At 33.7% G+C, this 13,276-nt stretch overlaps 1 protein-coding gene and 1 pseudogene across 1 annotated transcript in view; both read left to right on the forward strand.

Annotated features, from left to right (window-relative positions):
- Positions 1-13,276, forward strand: part of LOC114741153 (uncharacterized) — a 22,320-nt gene continuing 9,044 nt past the window's right edge. Inside the window, 17 exon segments of the mRNA XM_028929405.1 lie at positions 1-1,135; positions 1,138-1,287; positions 1,376-1,498; positions 1,586-1,716; positions 1,868-1,952; positions 1,955-2,074; positions 2,165-2,405; positions 2,490-2,640; positions 2,714-2,773; positions 2,776-2,964; positions 10,067-11,519; positions 11,612-11,731; positions 11,859-11,989; positions 12,082-12,296; positions 12,393-12,617; positions 12,715-12,865; positions 12,959-13,196. Of these exon segments, the coding sequence (XP_028785238.1) occupies positions 1-1,135; positions 1,138-1,287; positions 1,376-1,498; positions 1,586-1,716; positions 1,868-1,952; positions 1,955-2,074; positions 2,165-2,405; positions 2,490-2,640; positions 2,714-2,773; positions 2,776-2,964; positions 10,067-11,519; positions 11,612-11,731; positions 11,859-11,989; positions 12,082-12,296; positions 12,393-12,617; positions 12,715-12,865; positions 12,959-13,196 (4,918 nt within the window).
- LOC114741150 (G-type lectin S-receptor-like serine/threonine-protein kinase At4g27290) overlaps positions 8,212-13,276 on the forward strand; it is a 23,330-nt pseudogene continuing 18,265 nt past the window's right edge.

A 13,276-nucleotide genomic window follows, 5' to 3' on the forward strand; every position in this document is an offset into this window, starting at 1 on the left:
ATGGCCATCCTTCCTTCTATGCTTGTTCTTGCCAATATGCTTCTATCAATCTCTGTATTGGTCTCTGCAACTGACATCATTACACGTTCTCAGCCACTTCCTGATGATGGAACAACCACTTTGACGTCTAAAGACGGAATCTTTGAATTGGGTTTCTTCAGTCCAGGTAGTTCCACAAACCGTTATGTTGGAATTTGGTTCAAAAGAATCCGTCGTAGAACTATTGTTTGGGTAGCCAATCGAGAAAAACCAATCAGAGACAATTCAGGAATGTTGAGCTTAAACACACAGGGAAACCTTGTGCTTCTTAGCCAAAATGAAAATATTATTTGGTTGGCAAATTCAACAAGAAAGGCCTTGAGTCCAATTGTACAGCTTTTAGACTCAGGAAACTTAGTAATAAGAAATGAGAAAGACCAGAGTGCCCAAAACTACTTGTGGCAAAGCTTTGACTATCCTTCTGATACTCTTTTACCAGGAATGAAGTTAGGTTGGGATGTGAAAACTGGTCTTAATCGACGTTTCACTGCATGGAAGAGTTGGGATGACCCCTCACTTGGAGATTTCACAGCAGAGCTTGTAGTTCACAATTATCCTGAAATAGTTTATTGGTGGGGTCAAAAAGAGTATTTTAGAATTGGCCCTTGGAATGGTCTTGGATTTAGTGGTGCCCCTAGAACGAAGAAAAATTGGATTGATGATTTGAAGTTTGTCTCTAACAAGGATGAGGTGTATTTCACATATGCTCCTAGAAATGATTCACTGATTTTAAGGCGGGTCTTGAACCAGACGACATATTCAGTTGAGACCTATATATGGATTGAAAATGAAAAAAGTTGGAGCACTTTCGTTTATCTGCCAATGGATAGCTGTGATAGATATAATCGTTGTGGTCCATACGGAAATTGCATCATTGATGAGACGCCAGTCTGTCAGTGCTTGAAAGGGTTCAAGCCAAAATCACCAAGAAATTGGGAAGTAATGGATTGGACCCAAGGATGTATTCGTAGTGAATCATGGAGTTGTAAGGTTAAAAAAAGAGACAATTTTCTCAAATTTAGTGGGTTGAAATTGCCAGACACAACACATTCTTGGGTTAACGCAAGTATGACACTTGAAGAGTGCAAAGCCAAATGCTGGAAAATTGTTCTTGTACAGCTTATGCTAATTCCGATATCAGCGGAGGAGGTAGTGGGTGTGCCATCTGGTTTGGAGATCTAATTGACATGAAACGTATTTCGGATCCTGATCAAGTTATTTATATTCGCCTTGCTGCTCCAGAAACAGGTATAACCTTTTATCAATAATAATTTGAACTATTTCAGGGAACCTCATTTTTTGTCTATACTAATTGCAAGTTCATTTCGTTCTGAAGCTGAACAGGAAGATGTAGACAGAAACAAGATCATGGTGATTGTTATGACAAGTACTATTTTAATGGCTGTGGTGTTTTCTTTTGCTTCCTTCTATATTTACAACAGCAGAACCAAGTTTAAAGGTAAACACTCTCACTCCGTTGCCTTTACTTTTTTCTCCCCTTATCTTATTTTGTGGAGCCAAAAAAGGAGAAAACATTTGTTAGCAGGAAATCATGTTGATGGCCCTGAAGGAGACATAGAGCTTCCTTTCTTTGACTTTGCTGTAATAGTTAGTGTTACTAATAACTTCTCCATTGACAACAAGCTTGGCCAAGGTGGTTTTGGACCTGTGTACAAGGTAAACATGCAACCAAAAAATATAATAACAATTCAGGAAAAAAAGGAGAAAGAAATAACAAGTTAGTTAATTGCAAGAAAGCATGCAGTATTGTTCTGAAAAATGATATCCTAGCTAGTTTGACAATCATCCAAACAATGTAAATTTTCAGGGTATCTTGCCTAATGGGCAAGAGATTGCTGTCAAGCGACTTTCACAGAGTTCTAATCAAGGAATTAAAGAATTTCAGAATGAAGTTTATTGTGTGCCAAACTTCAACACCGAAATCTCGTTAAGGTTCTTGGTTGCATCCAAGGAGGAGAGAAAATGCTCATATATGAATACATGCCCAATAAGAGCTTAGATTCATTAATTTTTGGTTTGTGTCACTGTAAAAGCATTTGTTATCATATTTATGGTTTCATTATATGTGCCTCACATAAAGTTGACTGTCAAATTAACTTTACAGGTTCTATTACTCAAAGTAAACTATTAGATTGGTCCAAGCGCTTTCATATTATATGTGGAATTGCTCGTGGGCCTATGTATCTTCATCAAGATTCCAGATTGAAGATTATTCATTGGGATATTAAAGCTAGTAATATATTATTAGACAATGAATTGAATCCAAAAATATCGGATTTTGGCTTAGCAAGAATCTTTGGAGGAGATCAAGTTGAAGAGAATACAAATAGAGTGATTGGAACATAGTGAGTATTCCTTTATACTGTGATCACTTTTGATATTCCTACTTTTATTAAACTTGATGACCACAAATTTGTGATTTCTTTCAGTGGTTATATGGCACCCGAATATGCTATTGATGGTTTATTCTCTACCAAATCTGACGTATTTAGTTTTGGAATATTACTATTGGAAATAGTGAGTGGAATGAAAAATAGAGGGCTCTCCCACCCAAACCAGAGTCTTAATCTCATTGGACATGTGAGTAATTAATAACCTAACCTCATGTTTAACTTGAATAAACTAGAAATTTAAAGATTTTGAGTTGTTGCAGGCATGGTGGTTGTGGAAAGATGGCATCCCACTAAAGTTGATTGATGCAAATTTGAGGGAATTTTTTGTATTGCATCAGAAGTATTGCGATGCATCCATATTGGCCTTCTTTGTGTACAACATCATCCTGGAGATAGGCCAGATATGGCTTCTGTGGTTGTGATGTTGAGTAGTGAAGTCACCTTGCCTCAACCTAAAGAACCTGAATTCCTTTTAAACAAGACTTCAATTATGGGAGAAAGTTCAACTATTGTGACTTCTTCAATCAATGAAACATCCCTTACTGAGTTAGAGGCCAGATAAATTAAAGGACTTCTTTTTCTACTCAGTTTCTATCTTGCAGGTGAATTTTATACTTTATACAAAAACCAGATGGCGCAGATGATTATCAATTAAACTCTCTTAAAATTTTGCAAGCAACTTTGTGCTGCTGTATGTAGTGTTCTTGCATTGTTTTTGATTGACTAATATCAGTTGCCGCAAGTGTTTATGTATGAAATGACGAACAGGTTTAAATTTCAGCTCTGGAAGCCATAAATTGCAGTTTTTGGAGGCCTTTGTTTTTGCAATGTTGAGATTAGGTGACAATTGAGAATGTCTGAGAATCATTTGCTTATAGTTAAGCACGAGAGAGATTCTTGTTTCCTAATCTTTCCCAGAAATTCAACTCAAATGGTGAAACAGACATTAGCTATTAAGTTAGAAGCCATACGTTATATTCAGAATAATATATGCATATGTTAACAAGTTCGTATAAATGTCCTGTTTCTTTGACATTGCTCTTCTACATGATATATACAGGAACATTAGATTGTATGTAATTCTTCACCACATTAATAGGCATGATAAATAACGAGAAATAGTAAATTGGCCAATAAACATTGTTCTGCATAAGTTATAATTATGTAAGCTTTTTCGGCATATTGCTTTGCAGAGCGATACATTTAGGACATTATATATATTTACTTAACCTACATGTGCAAGAACAATGAATTACTCGACCTGCATAAGGGACTGATCAAGTAAAGAATTTTCGCTGCTTAGCATCACAATTATTAAGGCCATGTTTGGCCTGTCATTTAAGGTATCTAGTTGCAGTCAAATGTCAGAAAGAAAGCAACACATACTACAACAGTACTAGTCATAAATTGAAAGCATATCCCCAACAACCATCAATTAATTCCATTAGGTTGTTCTTCTTCCTCGACCTTCACCCTTAAAGGTTAAAGTTTTCTTTGATCCACCAGTATAAATGTAGTCAAAAACTGTAAAGCACAAAGATGGATGTTTTGTGTTTGCTTATAGAAAACCACTATTGAGAAGTCAGTAAAAGAAAAGAAAGATGAAGTGGCAAAGTAGAAATCATTTCTTAAACTACAAACTAGATCTTAAATTTAGAACAGGAGATAGCACATTGCTATTAAACTATATGTAACTCTCATGAATTATAAGGCTTTGATTGTTTTATTGTTCCTGCATATGTTCTTCAACAGATGAAGCAGCTGCAACTACTGCTGATGTTGCGGCTTCCATTTCTAGCTCTCATATCCGGCGATCCTAGTTTTATTCAGTACTTACCATATTGTAGTGAGAGAAAAAAAATGAGTCGAAAGAAAGGAAAAAAAAAAAAACTAATTAACTATGATGCTTTTGCTAAGCCGGTAGAGTGATTATGATATTTTTTAAGGCCGGAGATAGGGGTGTTCATTATGTCTTTATAGATTTTTGCTTGGGAAAGATAATTAGGAGGAAAAGCGTGCTATTTTTCTGTTTTTATGAATTGATGGTTGTTGCGGAGATGATTTTCATCTCTTACTGGTACTATGGTAGTATTATTTTTAGCTGATAAAATAAGACTTGTTGTTATTGTTATTATCACACGATAGAATCATGCTGCTTTTATTCTGATTACAACTATACATCTTAATCATATGACTCGCGAACGTAATACAATGCATGCTATATTCGTACCCACAAACTTCTAACCTCTATGAATCTGCTTCCTTAATGGTAGGAAGTACTAAACATAAAATAATATTTTTTCACACATTCCCAACCCCTTCAGGACCACGTTGGTGTCCAAAGATATGAAACATTTGAAGTGGGTTCTTTCTTTCAGGTTTCAGCCCAGGAAGTCAGTTGCACAAATCTCTATGTTGGAATAATCTGGTACCCAAAAATTCTCAGTGGATGAACTGTTGTTTGCGTATGCCTCTACTCGCGATTGAATTATTGAGCTAAGTGCACATCATTGTCTGCAAGAAAAAGCATATATACCTGGTTTCTCAGAATCACGAGCATCATTATTATCTAGCACTAATGGGAGCATTAGGTGTCCAATTGTGATCATATGGTGATAGCCACCTGCAAAATTACTTGTACTCATTTCTTAGGTGTGTATAAAAAGGTGTGCAAAAACCGGTGATCCGTTTTAGTCCAGTGTAACCTGAGGTGGTTCGGCTTAGTTCAGTTTAATCCAAATAAACAATATGATAAAAACAGACCAGGACTAATCTAATTGGTCGGGTTAAACTAGATTCAAGACTAAATAGTTGGACCACCTACACTATTCCAGTCTAGACTAGGTGATTTTTTTTAAAAAAAATTTAGTAATTTAGAATGTTATTTTTATTGTTATTTAATATTGTTAGAAATTCTTATGAATATATGATTAAGTATTAATGTTTGGGATGATTATTATATCATTATAGTTTTTTTAATTGTTCTAATTGTGTTTACTAATATGAAATCTTGATTTCATACACAAATTTTTTTTTTAAAAAAAAAATTGAGGTTCTAGATTACTTGGATTAGTCTACGTAATCTGTTAAATTAAGTCCAGTCCAGCCCAACCTCAAGTCACTACTGGACTGGACCAGACCATGGGCTACCAAATCTAGCCCAATCAAAAATTAGACTAGACTTTAGATTGGACTCTGGTCTGGTCTAGCCTGTCCATTATACACCTTTTTTTGTGTATGTACTTCTCTGGTCTTATTTATAGTGCAGAGAGAGAAGATATTTTTTGGTCATATTATAGGGTACTGAGAGAAATTTTTGTATGGATATATAAGTTTACCCCTTATTTATTATTTTGTTGACTTTGTTTACATGAGATATAAAAATATTAAATAGGGATAAAGTTGAAAAATTATTAAATTTTAAATGAGAACTAATGAAGTTTAAAGTTTTTCTTAGTTTGTGTGAAACACACTGAAAGTATCTTATAAATAGAACCAACAAAGTATAATATAGCATTAATTGGTTCTGTTTAAGCCTGTCTTATTCTAGGCTATATGGCTAGGCACATAATAATTTTAATTTGAAATCTTCGACTGTGATCTGTTTGGATAATGCTAAAATTAATAATGAATTATTTGAATTGGAGGTTGCGATCAGTAATCGATCATCAACAAAAATTATAATAACGTAGAATAAATTAATTAATTTGACGAAAGGGATAAAGTATTATTAATATTTTATATCTAATAAAGTACCTAATTTTCTCTTTGACTACATACTACATGTGCTTAATTAACTCTTTTTCTTATACCTGCACTGTGCTTAATTATCACTAATAGATTTTTCCTATGGAAGTAAGAATTATTCATCAAGGTCCAAGGAGAGAACACAAATGTAGTGTTTGGCAACATTGTTATTAATTTGATCAGTAGGTACCCAAAATATTGTTAAGTATTACCTCTGGTTCTTAATATATTAATATAAGATCTAGTTTGTAATTTAAGTTAAACTATAAACTGGGGTATTATTTTGCCTAGTAAAGAAAAGCAACCAAATTTTGTTAAATTTCTTTGTCCGATCAAAAAATTTTGTTAACTAATTTTACCGAAAAAAAATAAAAAGTGGTTGGATCAGCAGCAGCAGGCTAGGCAACGCATAATGAAACTACTCACAGAGGGAGCTCGAATCTTTCAAATTACTGTCGAAGGAATCGTTCTTTTTCCTCTTAAAAAATGTCTTGACCAAAATAACCCTTAGAAAATTGATAGTTGAAAATTTTGGTGGCGTTTGTGAATATTTTTTTTCCTTTTCTTTCTTTCTTCCAAAAGTGGGATGACTCATGTGCCCTCTCCTATAACCAATGAGACAATTTTTTTTTTGATACAAATGAAAAAAAGGCAACACGCCTAAACAAAAAAAGAAATTAATGTAAAAGGAGATTGAATCCTAAACTATTTTCAAGCACAAATTCTTAAAATAGTCCAAACAGTGATCCAAACTAAAAGAAGTAGACAGTTCCTCTTTAGTTAAAGCATCAAAAACATGATTTAATTTTCTAAAAATATACTGAAGCTTCAGATTTCAAGAAAAGCACATTAATCTTCGTATTTCCATAACTGAGGCTAATTGAGCCGACATACCTTGGATTTTTGACATAAAAAGGAAAAAAAAAAATAATGGAACTTACCTTCGGTCAGCAAGCCCGATCCGTTATTGGTCCCCGCTTTTATACCTTGGACTCTATTTATGGTGTGAAAGCAGTTCTCATTGTTTTCTTGGGCTTTGCCTTTGACTGCCTACCACTAAATTATATCTGTACTTAATATAAGGGTTAATTAGTTAAAATTTATAATTTATTATTTAAAGTATTCTAATGATTACATATATTAAGGAGTTTTCTTTTAAAAGCAATCATGATTAAATGAAATCAACTCATATTTTTATAAATAACTAACTAAATTAATTTCTTTTAATATACCCAAATCAAGTAACTCTTGTATTAAGAACTAGATGTAGTATAATATCAAATAATAAATTTTATGTATTTAATTTTAAAAATTTGAAAAAAATTAAAAGCACAAGTTCCGTTTTTAAATCCTTCAGCAATTAAGAGATAAAGAGAAACTCCAAAATAATTTTCCAACAAACACTCCTCTTATCTTTAATGTAAGACCTAATTAACTAATTTAAGTAGATTAAGAATATTTATTAAAACACCCTAATAAATATTTTTCTTAATTTCCTTTCTCCCTTTCCTGTTTGATTATTGTTAGGAGAATATCAATATGATTAATTAGAAAAAAATTGATAAACATGTGAAATAAATCTTATATATTGAACCGAAACTAACTCTCTGATTAGGACGGAAGGAGTAACAAGATAACACATAATGTATTTATATTAAAATTTAAGATGTTGCGAGATCAAAAGCATGTAATAATTCTCATCCGCCCTCAAATCACCAGGGGAGAGATATTTTTTTAAAATTGAGAAAAATCTTTCATTATCTTGATATATCATTCTTCCGTGGCCGGCGATTGTGGACAATGCAGTTTTCAGCTTTTGAGCTTTGCATGTATATGAAAAGCTTATCTGTTACTTTTGGGAAAGCGGTGGTTCTTGCTATTCCCACGTGACTCCAATATCTATAAAACACAAAATTCATCTCTTCTATAATTAAGTGTCTATCAATCGTCACTATCATCATCTCATCTCAAATACAACGCATACAAAATTTGAAATTTCCTCTCATCTCTCTCTCTCTCTCTCTCTCTCACATGATTGTGTCAGCGAAAAAGAAGAGAAATAATGGAAGAAGGTTGAGGATGATCGATGAGTTAATGGCTTCATCTTCTTACTCGAAAGTGTTACAACGGCTAGAATGAAGAGCTGTGTATTAAACTAAACAAGGTTAGAAGATGATGAGTAGATAGAGAACGCAACTTAAAAAACTTGTAATACTCTTCTTCTTCATCCTTTCATTATTCTGGTTATGGTTTTCCATTGCTTTTGAGAGCACCATCGTGTGAGCCTATTGTGTTCCCTTTGTTTGAGATTTTCCTTTTTGTTGTTTTATGTTTTTCGGTGTTTGTATCTTCCCAAGTGAGATCATGTATTCTGTATGCTTTTCTTGACCCTGGTTTATATTTGGTATTTAGCATCCAAAGTGGTTTGTTTGAGTATATTGTTCATAGTATCACTTTTCGGATTACAATGCATATGTTGCATCATAGTATTTAGTCGGATGTTCATAGTGTCATTCATATGTAGGACTATTTTCTGGCTGTGCAGTCCCTTCGAGTTATTTTTTCTATCCTCCTAAGTATGGGATCATATTGTTTATTTGCTATTCTTGATTTCTGTACGTTTCATAATTAGCTAGCATTCAAAGTGGTGACAAAAGCTGTTTGTGTAGTACTTCCCTGATCCTTAATATATTTTCTAATTAACTAATTTAAGTAAATTAAATATATTAGTTAAATTAGTTAATATGATATGTTTTTTCTAAAAATACTTTATGATCTTCCTTAATTCCCCTTCTCTTTTCCCTATTTGATTATTGTTAAAAAAATATCAATAGAGTTAATTTGAAAAAAATTAATAAACATGTAAAATAGGTTTTATATATAGGACCAGCGGAGTACTATTTTCTATACTTGCACTATTTTATTTTCTACTATTGTACTTCCTTCAACCCGATACATATAAAACAAAGGGAAAATGACACCAAAAAAATTGAAAATTATAATATTCCAATTCAAACACCTAAGAGGTCAAAATCCCAGAAAAGGAAGTAGTGCCTGATATGATATTTTGCAAATGAAGTAAAATGACTAAAATGCGCTTGTGCCAATTTTTTTTTTTAAAAAAAAAGCTATCAAATTTGCCATTACCAATACATTTCTTGTTATTGGTTGATAAACATTCGTTATTATTAGTTTACAACTTATTAATAAATAACTTGTCATTGTCAGTATATTTTTTGTCATTTGCTGTTTAATATTTATTATTGTCAGTTTACATCTTGTTAATAAATTTTTTGATGCAAGAACATTTTTGTCATTTAACTATATTTACAAAATACCAAATCAATTATCGATCACTTCTTTTCATGAGATTGACTTCTTAGGTGTCTGAATTGAAATATAACAATTTTCAACTTCTTTTTATGTTATTTTTCCTAAAACAAACGACTAAGCTACAAAAATTTTAAAAAAAAATAGTTGCATGAAAGTATTTACTTTTCATAAGTACGTCAATGTGTTTTTTTTTTAATTAAAAAACCCAATTAATTTTGAACTTTTACCAAATATTTAATAACTTATAAAGGCAATTAATATTTATAATAAAGAGCATAAGGAGAAACCTTTAATAAATAAGATAGATATGAGCAGTTAGTCTCTTATGTACATAGTATTGAGCGGAGTAGTATTTGGTGGGCTGATCCAAATGCTTTCTTGTCTCTATAATAAACTTGCTTTCTATTTTCTATCATGACAATTAATTTTCAAAGGTATTTGGACTTGGAATAATGTATTGCCCTCAACACATGAAATTAATTACAAAAACACGCACATCACTCCCTCTCGTGCATTTTCATCTTGTTGCCCAGTTACAAGTTCGCTGCCTGACATGTCTAAACTATGATTTTTCAAGGATCAAACGTGCGACCAAGTCACCAATCATCGTGCTTCTTCTTCCGACTTTGCTTGATCATGCGTGCAGCTCCAACATAATATTATTTCTAATAATGGCAATCCTTCATTATTGTTTGCTACTTCTATTTTTCAGTAAGCTTTTATTCTTCTCGCCATCATTATTGGCCACGGCAACCACCGATACTATTACGCAGTCTCAGCCTCTGGTTGATGATGGAAAATCCACCTTGGTATCTAAAGATGGAAGATTTGAACTGGGATTTTTCAGCCCAGGTAGTTCCACAAACCGCTACGTTGGACTCTGGTACAAGAATGTTCCAGTTAGATATATCCTTTGGGTTGCCAACCGCGAAAAACCAGCCAAAGACAGGCTTGGCATGATGAGCATAAACAAAGAGGGACATCTTGTTGTTCTCAGCCAAAATGAGACTCTTCTTTGGGTTGCAAACTCGACGACGACAACAAAGGCGTTGATGAGTCCTATTGTTCAGCTTTTAGACTCTGGAAACTTGGTACTAAGAGACGACAAAGACCAGAATCCACAAAACTACTTGTGGCAAAGCTTCGACCATTACTCTAACGTATTTTTACCAGGAATGAAGCTTGGATGGGACTTGAGAACGGGTCTGAACCGGCGTTTAGTAGCATGGAAGAATTGGGATGACCCTTCTCCAGGAGATTTCACATGTGAGCTCATGCTTCACAGTTATCCAGAAATATATACTTGGCAAGGTCGGACAAAATATTACAGGAGTGGCCCTTGGAATGGTGATCATTTTGTTGATACTCCTTCATCAAATAAGATGTTGCTTTATAATGCAACGCTTGTGTCTAACAAGGATGAGGTGTACTACATGTATGTTCCCTTAAATGAGTCAATGGTCTCTATCAGAGTCTTGAACCAGACAAGAAACTCTCTGCAAAATCTCATGTGGGTTGAAGAGGATCAAACTTGGAAGTCTTTTGGCGATGTTCCAAGAGACAATTGTGGAAGATATAATCTTTGTGGTGCTTTTGGAATTTGTGCCATTGTTGACTCAACCTTATGCCAATGCTTGAAAGGATTTGAGCCAAAATCACCTAAGAATTGGGACATGTATGACTGGACAGGAGGGTGTGTTCGCAGTAAACCTTGGAGTTGTAAAGTTAAAGGCAAAGACAATTTTGTTAAATATAGTAACCTTAAATTACCAGATACTACATATACTTGGGTCAATGCAAGTATGACACTTGACGAGTGCAAAGCCAAATGTTGGGAAAATTGTTCTTGCACTGCTTATTCTTTTTCAGATATTAGCGGAGGAGGAAGTGGCTGTGTCATGTGGTTTGGTGATCTACTTGATTTGAATCAAATGTCAAATGATGCTGGCCAAGATCTATATATTCGCCTTGCTTCTACAGATATAGGTATATTCCATTTAATGTTATCTATTCATTTTTTAAAGCGTTCAATTAGTTACCTCACTAACTATTTGTTCATTTCTGCGCGCGAATTAAAGCCAAACATGAAGGTTCTAATTCATACAAGATTAAAGTAGCTGCGATAACGGCTACTGTTTTTGCACTTTGGATGCTTTTGACCTCCCTCTATATTTATAAGAGCAGAAGAAAATCCAAAGGTAAGCATTTCTCAGGTTTGGTTGGCTTTCTTTTTTTAGTTGCTCTTTAACAGGTATAACTTTCTGTCTTTTAGTTTGCTTGAGTGAAAATATTTTCTCAATTAATTGAGGAAATCTTTGTCCATAGAAAATACTGATGAAGTCCCAGAAGGAGATATGGACCTTCCTCTCTATGACTTTGCTATAATAGCTAGTGCTACCCAGAACTTCTCAGATGAAAATAAGCTTGGCCAAGGTGGTTTTGGACCCGTATATAAGGTAACTCACAAAATCAACAAATAAGATTGTGAAGCAAGTATAGTTTCATTCTGTTGATTTATGATGTCGATGACAATACTTTTAATGGTTAGGGAACATTAGGTGGTGGACAAGAGATTGCTGTGAAGCGACTTTCACAAAATTCTCACCAGGGAATGAGGGAATTCAAGAATGAAGTTATGTTGTGTGCCAAACTTCAGCATCGAAATCTTGCTAAAGTTCTTGGTTGCTGCATTGGAGGAGAGGAGAAAATGCTCATTTACGAATACATGTCAAATAAGAGTTTAGATTCATTTATTTTTGGTTCGTGTCTTGACAACTGAATATCAATGGGTTTTAAATTCAAGTCTGATAACAACTAATTTGTCTACTTTTGAAACTTTACAGGTTCTCCTACCCAAAGGAAACTCTTATGTTGGTTCAAGCGCTTCAACATTCTATGTGGAATTGCCCGAGGACTTACATATCTTCATCAAGATTCAAGATTAAGAATCATTCACAGAGATCTCAAAGCAAGTAATATATTACTAGACAATGATTTGAATCCGAAAATATCAGATTTTGGCTTGGCAAAAACATTTGGAAAAGATGAAAATGTAGAAAATACAAGGAGAGTTATCGGTACATAGTGAGTATACATCTTCATTACTTTTTTTTATTTGTATTTATACACATGTTTAAAAATGATATATGAAGTCATTGATGATTACTTTTTCTTTTTCAAGTGGTTATATGGCACCTGAATATGCAATTTATGGGTCATTCTCCATGAAATCTGACGTCTTCAGCTTTGGAATTTTATTGCTTGAGATAGTGAGTGGAAAGAAAAATGGAGCATTCTCCTTGGCAAACAAGAATGTCAACCTTATTGGGCTTGTTAGTGACAAACCTCACTTACACTTTTTTCTGTTATCTTTCACGAGCCATATATAGAAAAATGATAGATTATGTATGTTTGAATTTCTGTAGGCATGGAGGTTGTGGAAGGAGGGAATCCCACTTGAATTGATTGATCCACATATGGAAGAACCTTATAATGTATCAGAAGTATTGAGATGCATCCATATCGGTCTTCTTTGTGTGCAAAATCATCCTGATGATAGACCAAACATGGCGTCTGTGGTTGTAATGTTAAGCAGTGAGGGAGATTTGCCTCAACCTAAAGAACCTGGTTTCCTCTTAGAAACATTTCCATACAAAAAACATGGCAATCATGATTCAGCATCAATAAATGAAATTTCTATCACCCAGTTAATACCTAGATAAAAGTATTGTTTTGTTTGCATG

Source organism: Neltuma alba, unplaced genomic scaffold (genome assembly GCF_004799145.2).
Source record: "Neltuma alba isolate B1F8T4 unplaced genomic scaffold, ASM479914v2 tig00003290_pilon, whole genome shotgun sequence".
Lineage (NCBI taxonomy): Eukaryota > Viridiplantae > Streptophyta > Magnoliopsida > Fabales > Fabaceae > Neltuma > Neltuma alba.